The sequence below is a fragment of the Olea europaea genome, unplaced genomic scaffold (assembly GCF_002742605.1).
Source record: "Olea europaea var. sylvestris unplaced genomic scaffold, O_europaea_v1 scaffold492, whole genome shotgun sequence".
Lineage (NCBI taxonomy): Eukaryota > Viridiplantae > Streptophyta > Magnoliopsida > Lamiales > Oleaceae > Olea > Olea europaea.
The window spans coordinates 17,407-38,800 of record NW_019263235.1 but is presented as its reverse complement, the minus strand read 5'-3'; the positions used below and the strand labels follow the sequence as shown (position 1 = coordinate 38,800).

Here is a 21,394-nt window from a genome sequence, read left to right as displayed (position 1 = left end):
TGTTTTTTTTTTTTTTTTTTTTTTTTTTTTTTTTTTTGTCCCCTCCGGAAAAATTAGCTTATACGTCAGTCAAAATATAATAGAAATCTGTTTAGATTTAACGAGGTAGTTGGTTTCGATGACTATGTTGAGGTTTCTTATTTTTTCTTTGCGTGATTATTTTTTCTATTTGGAGTACTTTACGTTTTGATTGATTTACCTTGACATTTTTCAAACTGCAGGTCATCTTGTTGCTCCTCTCGTTGCTCATATATTTTGCAACTTCATGGGCTTGCCTGCGATAGTTTCACATAGATCTGGTATGTGAATTAATCTTGATCCCGCTGACATGCTATTTTAATAGACCCCTCCACCTTGTAATTGAGAAAGGCTGGTTATGATTTGGCTATATGGAAAACTACACGTGGGGAAGTGAATGTATTTTGTATAGTATAAACCTCCGTGTTTGTTTAGCTTTTCTGTGTTGATTCACATATCCATAAATAAGGTTCTTGAATGAAGGTTCCTTTAGTTGTTTTCGTTTCCCAAGAGAGAAATTAATCTTGCTGTTTAGATATGGAAGCTGTGGTAGAAGTTGATGTCATGGTGTAGCTGCATGTAGTTGATTCTCATGCTATTTTAATCTTGCTGATCTCAAGTTGAGGCTCTAATTGTTTAGAGATGGAAGCTGTGGCAGAAGTTAATGTCATGGTGTAGCTGCATGTAGTTAATTTTCTGCATTCTGCATGTGGTCAAGGACTGTTGAACCACATAGAGCGGTTGGAACGGTGTGATATATTGTAGGATGGTCGTTGGAATGATGAGATATATTGGAGGAACCACCTATCAAGTTTTCTTAACTGACAGGGAGAAGTATTGGAGCCTAAAGATAGATTTCGATTGTGCTGTTTTATCAAAGTTCTTGCTATCTTATTTTCTTACCTACTAACTGCTTAGGGGTGGTAGGAATGATAAGATATTCTGGTAGAGCCAGCTAATTAGTTTCTTAATTGAGCAATTGGGAGAAGTATTGGGACCTGAAGATGGATTTCTAATATTCAGTTTTTAAAACTTCAATCTTATTATTTTATATTTAGTGGAAGGACCATAGGTGCTACAATTCCTCTTGCACTCCTATTCCCTAGATATGTTATTCCTATATTCATTTGATTCAAATAGGCTTCTTTCTCCGCAATCTACAGTCTGTCTGAAACTAGATTTACATAATTCTGAAAGTATGAAATCAAGTGTGGTAGAATATTGTAGCATGTTTGGTAAGCTGGACTGAACAGTATTAAATAACAATGAAAATCTTGTTTATTGTATTCAATGCTGTGTACAAAATATGCGCTAATTGTGTTAGTCTAATCTAGTTGGTGGTATTCTACCAACAAGCAACTGATGCAGAATTGCATTTGGCCTTTTTATATCTCTGGCTTAAATTTAAATAAACTTTCCTGCCATGTGATGTCCGCCTAACTTGCTTGTTTGCTCATTACTGAACTACATATTATATTGTATCTGTTGAGTTTATTCCGATCACATCTTTTGATTGTTTTCAGGATTAATAGTGAGTTTGGCATTTATAGCAGGGGTGATGGGTTTCTTCTGGCTGCTTTTTCCCTTAACGAATCCACAATTATTTAACAGCATGACAGATAATTGCAAGTGTTGGCATAGCTATTGTAATTGGAGCTAACAATTTGAACTTGTGGTGAAGTCATCTATGGATTAATAGAAAGTGTTGGCATAGGTATTGTAATTGGAGGTAACAATTTGAACTTATGGTGAAGTGATCTCTGGATTTAGTAGAAAGTGTAACTTTAGCATTGAAAACAATGTGATGACTAAGTTTAGTATTATATTTTTCTATTTTTATCTGCCTTTTTATGTTTTTTCTGATGGGTGGTTGACTATTTCAAGTGTTATTTGATGCATTGGACTCGACATGAAAATGTGTGTTAAAATTTGTCAGGCAACTAACATGCCAAATATACCCAACGAAGTCTAATGTACAAAAGTAAGAATAGTTTGTAATATATATATATTTTTTAGATGTTCAACTTTTTGCGTCTTTCTAGTTCAGAAGTACAATTTACCCACTCACCTTCACCTCTTTCTTATGCAGCATATATAGAGGGATGGCAAAATGCAATGCCCTTCATCCCTAACTCGGCTGGACTGGATAACTTAACTTTTGTAATTGAAACTGCCAACTAATGCTACTGAAAATTTTTAGTACTCCTAGAATTACAGGCGGGTAATAACGAAGAATCCTGGTGGGTGGACACTGATGTCAATTCATTTTTCTCGCTTTATTTGGAAGATTTTGAGTTTGAGCTGGAGTTCGGCCCTTGATTGGCTGTTGAATGCCTCTGCTTGAGCTCAATGAGCAGTGCCTGATTCTCTTTGTTGAGAGTCTCTGCCTTCTTCCTCAGTCTCTCATTCTCCTTCATTATATGACAGTTCTCCATATACAGCTTTGAGTTCAGTTTCTCCATTTCTGTGAACTAAAACTGCCAAAAAACAGGGACCTATTAGATGATATCGAAGAATTAAGAAACTAGTTAACATGGATATAAACTATATTTCGAGAATTAATAGTGGGAAAAAAGTAGAAGAATATTGATATTTCTTAATCTGCACTCTTAACAAAAATGGATTCTTGTCCTTTCTTTTGTCTATGCTTCAAGATAAGAATAAACTGTAACATAGCCCTTTAGCGGTTCTTGTTTATTAGACTCTCTAGTTTTGTAAAAAAACATCTTGAAGAAGGCTCTTGTCTACCGTTACAAGCGCATAAAGAGCGGGTCGACTGAAAAAGGAACTAGGAAGCCTTTGAATTTGAAAATAATGGGCTTCTTCTTATGATAGCTTAGCAGTAAAATAAGATTTTGGACAGAAGATTGTGTAAGCATGGAAGGCTTCTTTTATTCGCAAGAATTTATTGTTGTTCTTCTTCAATTTTACTATGATTATGCATTATGATATCTTCTTTTAGGGGCATAGCTTCATCTGAATGATGATGGGATCAACCCGTCCAAAGATTCGCAATGATTTGCTTGGATTGTTTCGAACTAACTTTGAGTCCAGCAGGCTACTAGCAATTATATTTTGACAATGACCAGCTAATGGATAAGAATAAGATATCTATGCCTTTCATTATAATTCAAATGTTAAATCTAAATTTAAATTTAACTACACATTTGATAGGTTTTACAATCACTCTCTACTTATTTATCACTTATTCTGTCACATTATAATTTTAACAATTTATAATGAAATCTAAACTAGCACATAACCGAGTGTTTTTACCTCTTATTCTAGGGGTAGTTTTTGTTGGGTTTTAATTGTATTGACTATTCTTTAGATAAAACAATTATCATAAAAGTATTGTAAAAGTCAAAGAGTCTGTTGGTAGGTTGTATAGATGAATTATGATTTTTTGGGGTTGTCTATGGAACAAAAGAAAAAGTTGCTGAAATTATGTTAGCCTATCGCTAAATTGTTGCTTGAGCATCCAAAACATTAACATTTTCACTAGTCTGTTGCCTACCTATCGCTCGAGTGGAGTACCTATCACTTGCCTGTCGTCGACCTCTCACCTGAGCAATGGTGTGTTTCGAGAAATCTTAATTCGCATTTTTCAAGAGTTTTATCTGCCCAACTACCAATATCTCTCTACCATGTATACTCACGTCCCACTTCATGAAAATGGCATAACATCCTTTGGAGAGAAAAAAAACCTATTCTGCATCTTGAGATCAATCAATCACAAGTTAGGAAAAAAGAAAAATCAGGATCACATATCTCAAAACACCCACCTCTTAAACATAACCAGGAAGCTACTTTTTCAATAGCTTTCAAAGGTTATTAAACTTTGAGGGAGGTTAGACTAGAAGCACAGAAAGAAGACACAAACAGGTGTGAGTGAAGTACATTCTAGCGGGTCTTGGAGATTGCAGGAATTAGATCAGTGAGTCTAAAGAATTTTCTAGATTGGATCATACCGTAAGTTTTAATTGTTTATAGTGAAAGTTACTGGTTTGGTCACGAAGTTTTTAATCATCAAAGGATTTTCCCGTCAACAAATCTGCGTTAGTTACTGCTTTATTAATTAGTTTGGCAATTTAGTATAGGATAAATTTGATTTGATTGAGTAAACATTTAGAACAATTAAAAAATGATTTGTTGCTTTTAATTGATTATAGAGAAATGCTATTCGTACAGACTCATTTGCACAGAGTCTGTACAGATGCTCTCACACCCATGTGAGGGGCCCTGTACAGACCCTGTGCAAATGGGTCTGTACAAGGAGTTTATTCCTTGATTATATTAGTTCCGCGTTCACCCCCCCTTGGTGATTTTTGGGTCGAACTTGTAACTTTCAGTTTCCTTGAAACTCTCCCGATAACCTAACCTGGAAAAATGAGTTTACCTCTCCCCAAGCCGTCCTTAGTGTTCTGTTCCCAAGTAAGAAAGTACTCTTTCTAACTATTAAAAGAAGAAAGGCAGCAACATACTTAAAGATGCAACTACGTTGGTTACCTTATTCTCCTCACGAAGAATAAAATTACAAGAACCACTATGAAAATCGTCTAGTGTTGAACTAATGTCTGCATCTATAGAAGCATTGGCGGAACACTGAAAATCTAAACTTAGCTTTCTACGTCCCTAAGAGAGTCATAGTCAACCCTTGCAATCTGAAACCCAATTTCTGTAGCAAAAACTATCAATCTCCGATTATCAATGCCTCAGCCTTTTCCAACAACATATGCCAAGCAATCGCTTAGTTTTCATAGTTAATGCAGAGCCAAATTCATCCCGAAACACAACTAACAGCCCATGTAGTCATGAAGTTGGCCTCCCTTCTCGTTGCGGCACAAGTATTCAATTTGAGGGAACCGGCGCGGTGGCAGCCATCGAATAGTGTTCTCATTGCAGCATCAGTAATTATTAGTTCAATGATGTTGTGTGTACAGGCAGACTCCATATAGAAGTTTGTCTGAACACACACATAGGGGGATGGGTGGGTGGGGGTGGTTTTTGGCAATTTTTTATTCACGATAGGTTCCACACATGAGAGTAATCTGGCCAAATTCTGTGGAAAAATTTCTGTACAAATGGCTTAATACTTATTAGTTAGTACATAGAGTTATGATGCACTGACACAGACACGTACATCTAATACGATACGTGTCAAATGTTTCGATACACGATTTTTCAAAAAAGTAAAGACTCGAGGCTTCGTCGACACATTGATTAAATTTTTTAAAATTCTTTATTTATATAGTTTAAATTTAATTTTATACTTGTTATTAGTTTTTCTTTTTGAAATATTTTAAATACGAGCTGTATCTCTATGTTATTGATAATAACTCCGAGTTAAAAATATATAACATTTCTGATAAAAAAGGAAAAATGACTATGAAAAATTGTCCGACAAGTGTTGGATATGAATATGCTACCTAATTAAAGTAGTCGTGCACGTAGAGTCATATATGTAACTTTTAGTCAATGTAACAAACAAAGTTTGAAGATAACGTGAACCGAATATTTGTACTTGCATGCAATAACAAACACTGACTATTATTATTTTGGGAGCGCCCATGAAATTGTAATAATTTGATATTTCTCTTTCATACCAATTAAACAAGGGAAAATTTCCTAACTAAGAGTTTATGTATCATATATTTCAAAATTAAGAAAACAAGTTTCAAACTTCAAAAATCAGATTTTTATTAAAATTTATTTATGATTTAATTAATTAATTAATTATTTTATTTATTAAATATATTTAAGTCACAAATTTATACAATTTGGTAACAAATTAACAATTTAATTTGTCACTTATATTTTTGGGTCACAAATCAAAAATTTTATGTCACAAATTATTTTACGATCATAATTCAAAAATTTTGTAGGTCATAGTTTGTTCATTGGTCACAAATAAAAAAATTAATTAGTCACTAATTAATTTTTAGTCACACTTATCAATTTATTGGTCACAAATAAAAAATTTTATAAGTCACAAATTATTTTTCGATCACAAATGAAGATTTTTTAAGGCCACAATTCAAAAATTTTGTAGGTCACGATTTGTTTGTTGGTCACATAAGTCACAGATAACAAATATTATAGGTCATATATTATTTTTTTTTAGGTCACACACTATTCTTGATCATAATTTATCATTTTTAGTGGTAACATATTGTTTATTGATTACAGGTTAACCAATTTAATGGTCACGATCAATCAAATAATATGTGACCACCACCAAACCACCACTCCCTTCAACAACACCATCGCCTGAACCACCAGTACCATCACCGACAACAACGCTATAGTCTTAAACAAAAAATCAACTCCAAAATTATCAACGCCATCGCCGCCACCACCGCCACACCAACACCGCTGTTGCCACCGCAGCACCATAACCATCCCTACCACATCTCACCATCACGACAGACTAACCACAGAACTCCACAAATCTACCACGCCGCCATCACCACTACAATCGCAACCACCGTTCCCACCACCACTGCACATCACCACTCACCCACCAAACACATCGCACCGCACCGCACCACCAATGACAGTGGCAACCACCAAAACACAGATCCAAAACTCAAATCCAACCATATCTAACCACGAACCCCACCGGCAACCACTAATCCAAAACCACAAATCCGGCACCACCTCGTCGCCATGCCAACATCGCCTCACATCCATCAACGGCGCCACAGATACAAAACCATAAATTCGACTACGCCAGCACTGCCTCACAACCATCAGCAGCACCTCGTTCACAGAACCTAATAGCGTTGCCCACATCACCACAGTCGCGTCGCCAACACCAAGGTCTTCCCGAAACCACAGCAGAAGTGCGATGCCAACAGAGGTGCGACGCCAACTCCGCCCATTCTTCATAGGCGAGAGAGATCAGAGCGCGAAATGTAGAGAGGGAATGGTTTGGGGGAAATTATTTAGGGGTGGATGGGGGTTAGGGTTAGTTTATAAATTAAATAATTAATATATTTTTTTTCTGATTTTAGAAATATTAAAGTTCCCATATGATTTTTGAATGTTGAATGCTTAAAGTATGGTATTGTGTAATTTCCACATTAAACAATATGTCATGCTCAGTATGATAAATTGGATAGGTTATGGTAGTTAAAAATAAAAAATAAAAAATTAGTAGACGTTGTGGCAATTACATTAAGGCCTTGTATGAGAAGCCCAAATGTCCATTGAAATTTTCCACCCATTTTGTGATGTTTGATGGCAAAATTTTACATGGAAAATGAATTCTCTTCCCCCCACCCCCACAAAAGAGTTCCATTTTCCATGATTTTGTGGAAATTGGAAATCAATTTCCAGGTTCCGTTTCTTTTTATTTATTTATGTTTTTTTTGGGACAATGGGAACAATTCTAAGCACAATTGTAAAAAAACATATTCTTTTAATTGACAATTTTTATGGAAAACAAAACCAAACGAATAACAAAAGATACAAAATTTCAACATTTTCTAGGTAAAAAATTATATTAATCAAACACATTTAATTAAAATTCTCAGTAAAACAAGTTCTAAACAATTCAATTTTGAGAATTTGTTTTTTTTTTTACCCAAATTCTATCATTGCAGTCAAATGGATCCTAAATTTAAAGTGCCTTCATCCTATGTTTGCCAAGATGTTAGTGCCTAGAAACCGTGGAAAGGCGACATTTCAATTTAAAATTCGAAACCTCTATTACGTGATATACTTGTCATTGTTGACACACCTTTTCACTCCACGAGAACTGTTTGTCAGGTAGTATAATTTGCTATGTCTATGTCAGGTAGTATAATTTGCTAAGTAGCTCCTGGTGATTTGTTTTTCTTGGTGCCTTTGTTCTTCGAAGGATTTGAGGAAGCTTGATGAATCCTTAATCTCATTATTAGTTTTTTCTTGGATGAATATTAACTTCGATGTTGTATGGGTCAATAACATTTTTTGTATTGTCCTAATGTTTACACGAACCGATTTACTAATCTTAGCAATAGTTAGTAGCGAAATTCACAGGTAATCGACAAGTTATTTGGAGGGGTTGATTTAGAAGGTGGCAAGTTAGGGCAGCCGCCCCAGCTGAATTCGTCGGGGGAGAATTTTTTTTTTTTTTTTTTTTTTATAATAGGTAGAATTTTTAAATTATATATTTGATAATTCATATTAACAACAAAGATTTCTAGTAACTCAGTTGGCTAGCCCTTTTATTATTGAATTGGAGGTTCTATGTTTGAAACTCTTCAAGACAAATGTACTACATTCCTTAAATATATTGACCACTTTACTGTCATGACACTTATTGATTTATAGCATATAATGTAACAAAATAATATATGTTCAATTTTATTAATTCAATGCAAATAGAAACATTTTAACAGGTGCTTTGTCCTTCCTCTTGATTTTCTTTTTCTCCTTTTTCCCTCTAATCAATTGATTTGGGAGTTTGGTCAATTAATAGTGGATAAATTTGTAGAAAAATTGACCTTAGTATCATAAGGAATCTTTCAATAAAACTTATTTAATTAATAAAAGGTTCCACTTTTTGTTCACAAAAAAATCAATTGTGAAAATGTGGAATCATACAAGCACATAATATTGATACAAGGATATAAATAATTTCAATTTTGTTAAGATAATAATGCTTTTTAATTAACTTATATTGTAAACTGAATATTAGCATTTTGTTAATATATATACACTATTTAATTGAAAAATAAATTAGAGCATTTTACAGATTATGGAACGATTTTTTCATTCAAATAAAAGTTCACACAGAGTTCTAGTTCTAGTGGTGTATATAGTTCTAATCCACACGATTTTTTGAATGACATTTAATTAAATATTAATAAACAACCTCACTATTACGAATGTTGGCCGTCTATAGTAAGCTTTCAACACTCGCGATTTACCTAACTGAACTCAACCCCTGAATTCGCCCCTGATTATATGGCAAGGATGGTTTAAAAATTACCACTGAAAAAGGCACAGAACTAGGGTTGGCAATGGTTAGGTTATGGGTCGGTTCGGCCAATACCATAATCGTATCATAACCACGTAAATCGGTTCGATTTGTATTTCAGTCCGGCACGGTTTGATTTGGTTAGTAACCACGAAAATAAATTATTTTTTATAGGTTCATCTGTCAAATTAGTATAAAACAATTTATGAAAAAAATCAATGAAAACAAAAACACAATATTCCAAATGAAAATGCAAACATTATCAAACAATATTACAAACGAAAATGCAAACATTATCCTAATTTTCAATTGTAAAATGTAAATTTAACAAATAATATTATAAATATAACAATACTAAACTTTTCCTTAATTCTTAATTGTTGTGAATCGAAGTTACTTGATTTATTCTTCCCTACAAGTCTTATTAGCATAGATCAGCACTCAAAGTTGATTCATATATGGTAAATAAGAATGTAAGTATAGAATACAACGATAGTATCTATTCTAGAATGGTCTTAACTAATATTTAAAAAAAAATGTACATCTTCGTCAGCTTCCTTCTCGCTAAATGTTGCACAAGCTCTAGAGTATGAAAAAGGAGAAAAAATTTCTACATGCAATAGAAAAAAATTAACAATAAAAGAAAGTGTATAAATAACAAATATAAAACAATAAATCCTACCATGAATATCAGTCCAAAACCAATCCCAAACACACGTGAAGGCTTCTAAAGTCTTCAGGCGAAGCTTATTTCTATATGGATTCACAATTCTACCACGTGTACTAAACGCTGACTCGGATACTACAGCAGATACTAGAATAGCTAATAAATCTCTTACAACCTTCTGTAAAGTCCGATATTTTATTGAATTTGCTTTCCACCATATCAATAAATCAAAACCATCCATCCTTGACAATACTGGCACGTCTAGAAAAACATCAAACTCTATTTTTACATGATCAGCACTAATAGAATGGCCAACAAATGTAACAAATTTTTGGAGGCGACGACGACTTGGACCGTGGAGGTAGTGAAGCCGTGCGTGAGTTTGTGATCTGTGGAGAGTAGGGTTTGCATTTATATATTGTCATCCTAATGCTATTATTATGAGCTAATGGTAAGTTGGTTGGCAGGCTGAGTTAGGTAGATGTAATGGAGGGGATTTTGTTTTGGTCTGGATAGAAAAGTAGTGTAAAGCCCAATAATCAATTCAATTATTTTTTTTAGCGGGTAATCGGTTCGACTTCATTTCGACGGCGTAAATACCATACCCGCAGCACCACGAACCGGTTCATTAAAATCAAAACCGTATCCGCTCCATTGCACTATCAGTTCGAATTTTTTGCCCCATTTGGTTCGGTTAATCGTGATTTTCGATTTTGACGGTTCAAATTGCCATCCTTACACAGAACTGTAACAAGAAAGAGTACTAGACAATGGATCCTATTTTCTTGACCTGTTAATATTTGAATAAGTCCCTGTTTATTTTTCATTCTTTACCCATTAAAATGAAAAATATGACCATTATCCATCAAATCAATCCATTAAATTTGAATTTTTATCTCTTGTGTGGGACTCATAACGACTATATTTTTCATTTTCATTCTTACAAAAATGGAAAACAAACGGAACCTAAGTGTAATATTAGAACAAATTTTCAGGTTCAACCGTTATACTATCTGGCTTTTGCTGATACGATTCAATAACTAGAAATGACACCAGTGGGTCATAGATTATAAAGCAGCAGACAATGGCATCTATAGATTCAATGTCTAGCTGCCCATGCATCTATAAATTCTGTGCAAATTGTTTTGGTTTTTATATGAAATGATTAGACGTATGTACTTCATAAAAGCACTAACCAATTTTATGTCGGCCTCTTTCGACTTCGAGGAAACCATCGTATCTGTACTTCAAGGACACACCAACCGCTCTATTCGAGCCCAAAAGAAAGCAACTTGTACACAAGATGAACCGGTTTTCGAGGAGAGGAAATCATTTAGCATCTATCTGGGCCTGATTTTCCTCAGATTTTTATAAAAATTCCTACCGTTGGCCACCGTAATTGTTGACCCATTCTCTCACGCGTGGGTCCTAAATGAGGAAAAAAGGGGTCACATTTCCACTTTAAATCAAGCAGAAAAGCAGCACTAGTCTATCTCTTAACCTCAAGAAAGTGAACATGGTAGCAAACCCCAAGTAGATTGGAGATGAGTCGTGTTGCGAGTTAACATGTTGTGTTGTACTTAGTTCTCTAGACTTGAGCTCTCCTTTTTGACTTCGAATTGGATTTTAATTTACCTTTTTAATTGAACCAAACAAAGACTATATCTTTTGTTTTCTTAGAAAGTAACCCAAAAATAAAAGGATAGTTACACCTAGTGGCTCGACGTGGTCCACGGGCGGACCCACATGGGGTCATGTGAGGTCAAATGACCCCACAGTTTTCTGAATCTTTTTTTTTTTTTTTTTTGGTGCTGAAAACTTAATTTTCTGTTTTTTTTTATGCTGAAAACTTAATTTTCTGCCTCAAAAAGTACAAATTCTAAATCTATATCCATAACACATGGTCCATATCCATTATTTAGTCCATAAATATATCATATAATCCAACGATTTCTTCCCAAAGTGCACATATCGAATATGAACAGTAAACAACCGATTTTTCCTTTTTTTCATGATACGTTGTTCGAAATTTTTTTTTTTTGACCCCACAGTTCAAATGGTCTGAGTTCGCCCCTGACGTGGTCCATGACAATTTGAGACTAAGTCAACTCATTAGAAGTGCAAGTGAGGGTGGATTGATGGATCATGGACCTATCACATGGTGATACTTGATGAGTTTGATAGTATAATTTTAAAGCATGTTTAGAAAGTATATAAGTAGTTTAAATTAATAATTAACAAAAATAAGTAAAAAAAAAAAATGACTGAACCAATAAAAAATAAATTAATATTTATAAATAATTTATAAACCTGGCTTAAACAATAAAACTTGCTTAAACCACCTTAACTATGGATAGATAGCGAGATCACATCCTTCAAAAAAAAAAAATTAGGGTCCGTTTGATTGCAAAAATGGAATTTGGATGGAAAGAAAACGAATTTCAGGAAATTGAATTGCCTAAAAATTGTTTTCCTGGGAATTATAAATTATTCTGTTTGATTGATATAATTTTCCACGTGGAATATGTTGAAATAAAAGTATTTTTTGTTATTCGTTTGTCTTTGTTTTACATGAAAATTGTTAATTAAAGGGATAAATTTTACTGTTATTAAGGTTGCAATTTGTTTCCATTACCAACAACCAAAAAAAAGAAAGGAAAAAAAATCAAGAAAATTATCTATTTTTGATGTTCGTTTGGTTTTATTTTACATGAAAATTGTCAACTAAAAGAATTTTTTTTTTTTAACAATAATTCTTATAATTTGTTTCCATGACCAACAAAACCAAAAAAAAAAAAAAAAAAAAAAGGGCAAAAAAAAATAAAATTGTCTACAATTCCAATTCTTACCATACCTATAAGAATTGAAATTCTATGAAAACAAGGAAAAGTGGTGCGTCGGGGTGAAAATATGGAATACCAATTCCATGATAAATATATGCCATCAAACAAGGATAAAACTACTTTCCATGGAATTATTGACCAATCAAACATGCCATTATTGTTTCCTTCACTAGATTATTGAAAACCCACTTGCCATACGCCATTTTCCAATTTCCACAAAAGAGTGGTCTAAACAACACCATAATACATACAGCACATGGTCACGTGTTCATGTATATATCGATGTGTGTATATCTCTGCAGAAAATGGGTTGGCGTGGGGGGACGATGTTAATGCTATTAAACTATTTATGATCCTTTTTGACTTGGAGCTGACAGCCTGACAATACACTCGAACCTTTTTTATTTCTTTAAGCAAAATACTTTGTACTGGTGCAACTATAATTTATTCGATATTCTTTATATATATGATAATCCAATTCACTGTGTGATTTCATTTCCAGTTTCTGGGACTCTTTGAATTTTTTTATTCTCCTTTGTTGATTCTCTGCTGTGTGAAAAGTGGTGATGTCGATTCTTAACAGTGATGCGATTGATGGGATGGTGGTTTCCAGTAGTTCTTGTGCCCTGAAACGTGAGAAAATTATTATTGATACTGATCCTGGGATTGGTATGTTAATATCTTGATTATTTATTTTTAATTCTTGTACACGGTAATTGAATTGATTTTAATAGGTTTTTATTTGGATACAAAATGCTTGTACAATTACCTAATTCAATTAAATTATTGGAGCTTGTAGATATGAATGGGCACTACTTAGTTACTGTTTTTCCCTTCATTTTTGGGGTTTTGGCTAATGTTTTATTAGCTTGCGTTAAGTTAAACTGTTTTTAAGTGCTAATAATTACTTGAACAGGTTAATGTTGATGTGGTTATGAAATCTTGAGTTTATAGAAGTAATGAGATTCTTTTCTTGGCTTTAGTTCTTCTGTATTTGTTACTAGTATTATCCTGTGAATTTTTTTGAGTGTTCGTATTCATTAGGGGAGATTGATGGATTGGGGACCTTTCCTTTTCATTACTTAATCTTTTCTTTTTGTTTCTTAGATTATGCTTTTAATAGTTTAAAAGGAGAAAAGAAGGTTAAGTTGTGTTTATTTAAGTATGTGAGGAACTGGCCATCAGACTGTCTTATGGCTTCAATTAACAGAAATATCAATGCCATGCCATAGTAGTTAAAGATTATATTTCTTTAGCAGAGCAAACACTTTTTTATGGTATATTTCTGACATCAAGTTTTGGATACAATATCTTGGGGTCATTAGGTATTACTGGGGGTAGATGGGGGGATTATAAGCACTTTTTTTCCCACCTTCATAGTCTTTTCGAAGAATCATCAAGTGTGCAAATAGACTTAAGGGATGCTTCACATGTAGAAATAGAAGAAAAGTAAGCATTTGCTGACTAATCTTTACCCTAAATGCTGTAATTACAAGATACAAGTGATGAGAATGTGTATTGTGGCCCACTTCGTGTATGATTTTGAAGAACTAAAGAGAGAGAATGCATAATTTCATATTTCTCGTTTTTGGGTTCAAAGGGAATGCATAGTTCACTGCATCTGGCAAGCTGGATTTTGCATTTTATGAAAGTTATTTACATCATTAAATATTTATGCATATTCTCTTTCGCATTTCAGATGGTTCTAATTAGTTATCTAATGCAGTGAAAGGCTTCTTTTTTTATGCAGATGATAGCATTGCAGTATTAATGGCATTCCAGTCACACGATTTAGAGATATTAGGATTGACAACAATATTTGGTAATGTTTCTACAGAAGATGCTACACGCAATGCCTTGCTTCTGGTACGTGTTTTCCCTTTGATTCTCTTTTTTCACAGTAAATTGTTCAGTAATTCCAGGCGTTTAACATGTTCATGATCTATTACTATTTTTATTATGCAAAACAATAGTGTGAGATTGCTGGATATCCAGATGTTCCTGTGGCAGAGGGTGGTGCTGAAGCTTTAGAGGTATACATTTATGCACGAATTGAGCTTCAGCAGCAAATTTAGTTCTTTTTTGTCTCCCCTTTATGTGTGGACATGCATGATAGCTTTAATGTTCCTTTGTAACAGATGTATTCCGTGTTCCACACACATAACATACTTTGTATGCATATGCAGTACACAGTTATTCATGTATTCTATGACCTGGATATGTAGGAGGTTAAATGGTTTTGACAGCTTTTAGTGAGTTTATCGTTATTGACAATTACAGCAGAAACTTTTGGCTACATTCTGTTGTATCATGACTGTTGTATAATTGTCCAACATTTTTATTAAGTATTTATCAGAATTTCCAAGTTGACAACTGGCCTTGGCCAGACATTGCTTGGTTTACTGTCACAGAAACTTTTCTGTGTCGCGCATATTGCTACGAGAGCTCATATCTTGCTGCCATATATTCTCTTTCTTTTCCCTTTTTTTTTTTTTTTTTTTTTAACGGGGGGTGGACGGGGGGTGAAATATCAATGTTTCAGGTCTTTTATGATATATAAATGTGAATTTGAGTCTATGATTGTATCTTGCTATTTATTGTAGCTTGACTATAATTTTCAAATTTGAAATTTTGGAACAGAGAGGAAAGCCCCGTATTGCAGACTTTGTACATGGCTCAGATGGACTGGGGAACATCTCATTACCACCTCCAAAATCCCAGAAATTCGAGAAAACTGCATCTGAATTTTTGGTAAATAAAGTTTCAGAGTACCCTGGTGAAGTGTCCATATTAGCATTGGGGCCTTTGACAAATTTGGCTCTTGTAAGTTGTATTCGTTCTATTTTGTTTCATCTTAACAAATTTCCACTTTTTGGTTTACGATGTTGCACTTGTTAACATCCTTATTGTTTTGTTGATATAGGCTGTTAAGAGAGACTCGTCCTTTGCAAGAAAGGTGAAAAGAGTCGTGGTACTTGGTGGGGCATTCTTTGCATTGGGAAACGTTAATCCTGCTGCTGAAGCAAATGTATGTCGTACATGGTTTTTAGATGACCTTTCTTGTAGCATTGTCATGCATTCTTTTGTGATTTTCTCCATTATGCAGTACATATTTGGCTTGTTTTGTACCGAACGGTACAAAGAACAAAATTTTCCCATTTGGCATCCAACTCTTACCTGACGACATTTTTTTTTTCAAACCATTTTAATTTTTGTATACGATCCTTATTTGAACCGCTTTGAATAATGTCTTGCCTATTATAAGGGTGCAAGTTATTTCCACCATCGCTCGTTGTTGTCTGTAAGCATGTTCACACCAATGTTCGTATCATTTTGGAGCCAGTTATGTAAACTCTGTTTCGCATGGGAAATACTCGCGTTAATAAATCTCTAATGCTGCAATCTGGTGTTATGCAAATATTATTACAGAATTGCTATGTAACTATATAAGTCAAAGCTTATTTGACCTGTAGATCTATGGGGATCCAGAAGCAGCTGATATTGTGTTTACTTCTGGGGCAAATATCGATGTCATTGGAATAAATATTACGACGCAAGTGATGATGACAGGTGCTCATACCCCTTCTATATTTTGTAGTATTCGTTTTAGCCTGGTTTCATGAAAATTATCTACTCACGAAAATTGTCTCTTTCCAGATGAGGACCTAGACGAGCTAAGGCAATCGAAAGGAAGGCATGCAGAGTTTTTATGCAATATATGTAAATTTTACAGGGACTGGCACGTAAAATCTGATGGCGTCCATGGTACTTGTACTTGACTCGTAGATTAGCTTTATGGTACCTCATTCACTGACTTGTTCATCTGCATTCAACTTTTTTTTTGTGTCCTTGTTCTTGATAACATTGATGAAGAGGTGCTTCAATATTCGTTTTGAACAGGAATTTTCCTCCACGACCCTGTCAGTTTTGTGGCATTAGTCCGACCCGATCTCTTTTCGTACAAGAAAGGAGTTGTAAGGGTTGAAACGCAGGGAATTTGTGTAGGGCATACACTAATGGATGAAGGACTAAAGAAGTAAGATATCACTAATATATCTGTTCACCCATTTTCGACTCATGAGAAAGCATTTTCATTATGCCCCTTTGATTCGATGCAGATGGAATTCGAGCAACCCATGGTCGGACTTATCCCCTGTTTCTGTAGCATCGGCAGTTAATGTGGTAGAAGTCTTAAACTATATAAAGAAGTTGTTGATGAAACCCTGATTGAGAAACTGTGAAATCAAAGGACAAATGTCCCCATTGTTGAATTTTATACTGCTCATATAATAACATTGCTATGTAACTTTATCAAATGAATTGTTGAAGATATGGAATAATGAAGAATCAAATGGGAAATGGTAATGGTGCTAGAATCTTATCGTTTTCGAATTATATACGAGACTGAGAATATTTAGGCACTACTTTTGACTGCAAAGAATCATATAAGAATTTTGTACAATGTGAAGGTTCAGTGCATGGTGAGTTTGACAACAGGGGAAGTGAATTGGTTTGAATCTGCAACATCGTAGTTTATCTTGATTATAGAAAGGGCCCCAGTACGTGTACATATTGGGGCTTCACAGAAGCCCTACAGACAACACACAAGATGAGAGGTTGACAGTTTTTCATTTTTGCAATTTTTTATCATCCATGGATTCTGCATAGGGCGATGTCATGTGTCGCTTTTGGAGAGGTTCAGTGAACCCACCTTTGTACAAATGGTTTTACCCTTATAAAACTATAAATAGGGAATTATAGAATCCCAAAGAGAATAAATGGGTCCCACTCGAAATCTATATCTATACTCTATAATGTGTAATTTTCATCAGTTATTATTATGTATTTATTTAAATAATGGGTACTTCTAATTCTTGAATTCAAGTCCATTTTGATGCTTAAAATTATGAACAAGCATATTACTAAGAGGCAAGTACTATTTATCTAATGAATATTGTGAAATTGAATTTGAGGTTGGAATCAGAAGGAAAGTTTTGAAGAGTTCGATTTAATAGTAAATCAGCTTTCAATACTACATTAGACGTGTAGACAGAGGTTAAGACAATACTGAAAGGATTGGTGAAAGCAATATGGATTAAGAGGTGCATCATTCAACTTCATGCCTTGAGCTTTACATTATTTGTTTTTATAATTTTATTAGGGATGGACAAGGTGTAGAGAAAATGGGACAATACGTGAGATCGGGATGGGACCATATGAGACGAGAAATGTCTTGGAGAGCTAACAATAAGCATAAATAAAAAGATTGATCATATATTGTAATTTAATTCTGTATATAAACGTTTTTGTTGCGTATGAATCAATCTATATTTTGTTGATTGACATGTGGCACACGATTATTCTCTAAAAGTGCATTTTTATTTTACGTTTTTACAGTACGAGGCGAGAAATGGATTTTAGATTCAAGTTGTACTTTTCATATGTCATCTAATAAAATAAAATGTCGTTTAATGAATTGTATGAAGGAAACTTTGGTTTTGTTACTTTAGCAAATGACATTTCCTGTAAAACTGTTGGTAATGAAAGTATTTCTTTAAAATTTGAAAATGGTTATTATTATCATTTTTTTTAATTTTAAAGAAGTAAGATACATTCCTGAATTAGCTAGAAATTTATTTTCTATTGCTCCACTTGATGTTTTTTATGGTAAATTTGAAAATAGTATGCTTAAAATAGTGCAAAGGATAGGAGTGAGGTAGTCTTAACCTTGCTGATAGTCGTAGTGTGAGAGTTTGATTTTTGAGATATGAAATTGGACTCTTTGTGAACATTAGTGTACGGGCAAATTTTTGTTCCCTAATCTGTTGGGACACATTCAGCGATTTACCTTCCTCATGATGCTCCAGGGACGGGACGGTAGAGGCCCTCAAGGTTGGGGTTCGATTCCTTTTTTTAATCTTATTCTACTATTACTTCTTTTTTTTAACTATCCTTAGTTATTTACTCTGTCAGCAAATTCATATTTTCAGTCAATTTAACAATTATTTTAATATAGATATCTAAAGTACGGACTAAAAATTTGTCCAAACATAGCACTTGTTTGAGCCCCCATTTTCAATAATATATTTTTCTTCAACTCATTTTCAAATACACATTCTTTTAATAAAATGATTTTACATGCAAATTTAAAACTTTTTCCTACTTTTCAACCACACACTATTCCAGAATCTATTTTCACCAAATAATGGGGCTTAAACAAGGGTTATGTCTATACAAATTGTACTAGCGGCTCTTTAACTTCAAGCATGGTATTGAAGTTTTAAATTAATTCCAATCATTTCGAATTCTAAAATTTCAACATAGTCCAAGTTTTACATGGCTCATCTTTGACCTTAATTTCTTATTCATGGCTTATACTGATTTTGAGAAACTTAATATGCTACGATTATTAATAGCGGTACAGAACACATTCGATCTAAGAATGAAATAATTGGGTCCGGCATAAATTATAGGTCAACGTTGATGGAAAACAATTCATGAAACCAATTTCCATGAAAAAACGTTATTCTCCTTTTCTTTTAGGTGCTACTCTATCCAAATTATCTCATAGTAAACTTCACAAGAACACCATCATCTCATCTCAATTATTGGAGCCCCTCATGCCTTAGTATATAATCACAGGAATGTCACTTTTACTTTCCATCATATCTTGAGATTCCATATGTAATTCTTCTTCCTAAACATCCTTTCAATGGAACTCTCAAATCTCTTTCCTTCCTTGTTCCATTGCTTGCTCCTCACCACAACTGGTACAGGTCCGTCTCTAAGATTCATCTTCATCATCATCGTGGTCATGATCATCATATATAAATCTATGTGTTTATTTATGTGTTTGTAGTATATGTGTGCAAGGTTCGCCTCATCATGTTCGTCTTCATCATCATCACCATAAAGTTTTCTACCAACAAAAACTATTCGTATTTGGGGGCTCCTATGTTGACACAGGTAATGTTAGGAAGTCTTTCAAACCCTATTTGGTACTGATTTAAATTAGATTTTAATTTAAGTCAAAGTTAAATAATTATTATTAATTACATATATCAAGGGTCCCACAACTTTTGAATCAGATATTTCAAAATTTTTATCAAAATCTACTAAAAAACTAATTTTAATCCCTACGAAAGAGAGGAAACTCTTGAAAGGAACCCTATGATACTACCTTTCCCGGAAAACCTGTTGGCCGATTCTCCTATGGCTGCGTTCTCACTGATTACCTTGGTACAGTAGACTCCACACATTTTCTATCTTCCTTTTTGTTTTTTATATTAATATCCTTTTTTTCAATTGTGATTGTTTATTTTTGTGCCATTCTACTTTTGCTTTCTCGTTTTACATGTTTAAACACATGCCTGAGGTAGGTTACTTTTTGTAAGGTGAATAGGTTGTGACCCCACGCCAATGAAGTACTAATTCCTATATTTGTAGCATTATTCAGTGGTTATGCTCTGGTTCTTATTTTTTCTTTTTCTTCTCATCAGTTCTTGTCTGAATTATTTCATCTTTTCTCAAAAAGATTATTACTTTTTTCATTTGAGCTTTTGTTTTGTCATTAAAAATTTAATACTTTAATCCATATCCACTTCCAGCCTTCATTAATGTCTCACTCACTTATTCTTAATCACAATGACTCCAATAAACCCTTTTTCAATATAATTTAGTCTTCCACTCCCTAATTTACATTATTTTAGCATATTCTAGTTTAATACTATATTAACATATAAATAATAATATTAACTCGATTTAACATACCAAACATACTCCAACACCCCAAATGAACAATTTGCATCTATAGTCTATATTATGCATGAGTAATGGCCCAACCTATATCAAAAGATAAAGTAACAAAAGTTTACGGCCGTTTCAAGTATCTCATTCTCACATTAGTATATACCGTCGACTCAAAATTAATCAAGAATCATGAAACTCATAACTAATGATACAATTTAGAAAGTTTATGCATTTTTTTGTATATAACTTCAAATACATGGCTAGTGCATAACTAGCTCTCTTCTAATTTATGATGCTCATATAAATTGGACAGCCAAGTTCTTGAGACTCAAGTCTCCAATAGCATACGAATGGATGAAATTAGGAGAGAAAGGCTGTCCAGTGGGATGAACTTTGCTTATGGGGGGAGTGGCATGTTCAATACTTACTATTTGTTACCAAATATGAGCACCCGAATCGATTTCTTTGAGAAACTCTTGAATAATGATTCGGTATACACGAAATGGGACTAGCAATCTTCACTGGTTCTTGTGGCTCTTGCTGGAAATGATTATGCCACTTATTTAGTCAGCAATGGCACTGCCCAGGCACTACATTAATCCCCTGTTTGGTATGGCTAATAATCATATTTTACGTAGATTTTGATAAAAATTAATAAAATATGTGGTTAAAATGTTGTAGGTCCCATAAAATATGTGAATAAAATTAATTGTTAACTTTGACTTAAATTAAATTAATGACGTAGATTGAAATTTTTTATCCGTGTTTATTTAATATATATTTTAGAATTTTAATTCAATAATCAATAAGAGCTTGAGCTACTTTTATTTTTTGGTTTTTATAATTTTTATTCTCTAGAATTTTTTAGAATCCTATTTTTTCGCAATTTTTATTTTAGAAAATTATTTTTTAGAATTTTAGATTTTCTTCTTCAAAATAATATTTTACAATTTATTTTTTCAACTTTTGTTTTTTAGGTTTTTTTTAACAAGATTTTAAATCTTCAAATAAGTGAAGATATCAAGAATGAATTTTTAAATTTGATTATTTACAATTCTCAAGAAAATTCAGAGTCGGATTATTAACAAATTTAACAAAATCAAGAATGTTCATATTTTGATGAAAGTGCTGACTCTTCCAGCTCTAGTA

General features: G+C 33.5%; 2 protein-coding genes across 3 annotated transcripts in view; both read left to right on the top strand.

Moving 5' to 3' along the window:
* The window catches only part of LOC111388434 (CAAX prenyl protease 2), an 8,137-nt gene extending 5,390 nt beyond the window's left edge, over positions 1-2,747 (top strand). The window contains exons 7-8 of one of the 2 annotated variants that reach the window (XM_023013136.1): positions 222-299; positions 2,108-2,747. In XM_023013136.1, the coding sequence (XP_022868904.1) occupies positions 222-299; positions 2,108-2,199 (170 nt within the window). In that variant the 3' untranslated portion in view covers positions 2,200-2,747. Of the gene's footprint in view, positions 1-221; positions 300-1,541; positions 1,863-2,107 lie in introns of those variants that run through there. The other variant, XM_023013135.1, reaches the window with a different exon arrangement.
* A 9,918-nt stretch (positions 2,748-12,665) lies between these two features.
* On the top strand, positions 12,666-16,895 carry LOC111388437 (uridine nucleosidase 1-like). The gene is made up of 9 exons (XM_023013139.1): positions 12,666-13,165; positions 14,247-14,362; positions 14,470-14,529; positions 15,137-15,319; positions 15,420-15,524; positions 15,970-16,066; positions 16,154-16,261; positions 16,397-16,532; positions 16,615-16,895. The coding sequence occupies exons 1-9, from the start codon at positions 13,063-13,065 to the stop codon at positions 16,721-16,723; spliced, it is 1,017 nt and encodes a 338-aa protein (XP_022868907.1). The 5' UTR covers positions 12,666-13,062; the 3' UTR covers positions 16,724-16,895.
* Positions 16,896-21,394: the final 4,499 nt, after the last annotated feature.

Excerpts from the sequence above, each read along its gene's own strand:
- LOC111388437 (XM_023013139.1), top strand. The coding sequence starts at position 13,063 with ATGTCGATTCTTAACAGTGATGCGATTGATGGGATGGTGGTTTCCAGT. Across the intron at positions 13,166-14,246 it reads TGATACTGATCCTGGGATTG|ATGATAGCATTGCAGTATTA; the intron begins GTATGTTAATAT and ends TTTTTTATGCAG. Across the intron at positions 15,320-15,419 it reads CTTTGACAAATTTGGCTCTT|GCTGTTAAGAGAGACTCGTC; the intron begins GTAAGTTGTATT and ends TTGTTGATATAG.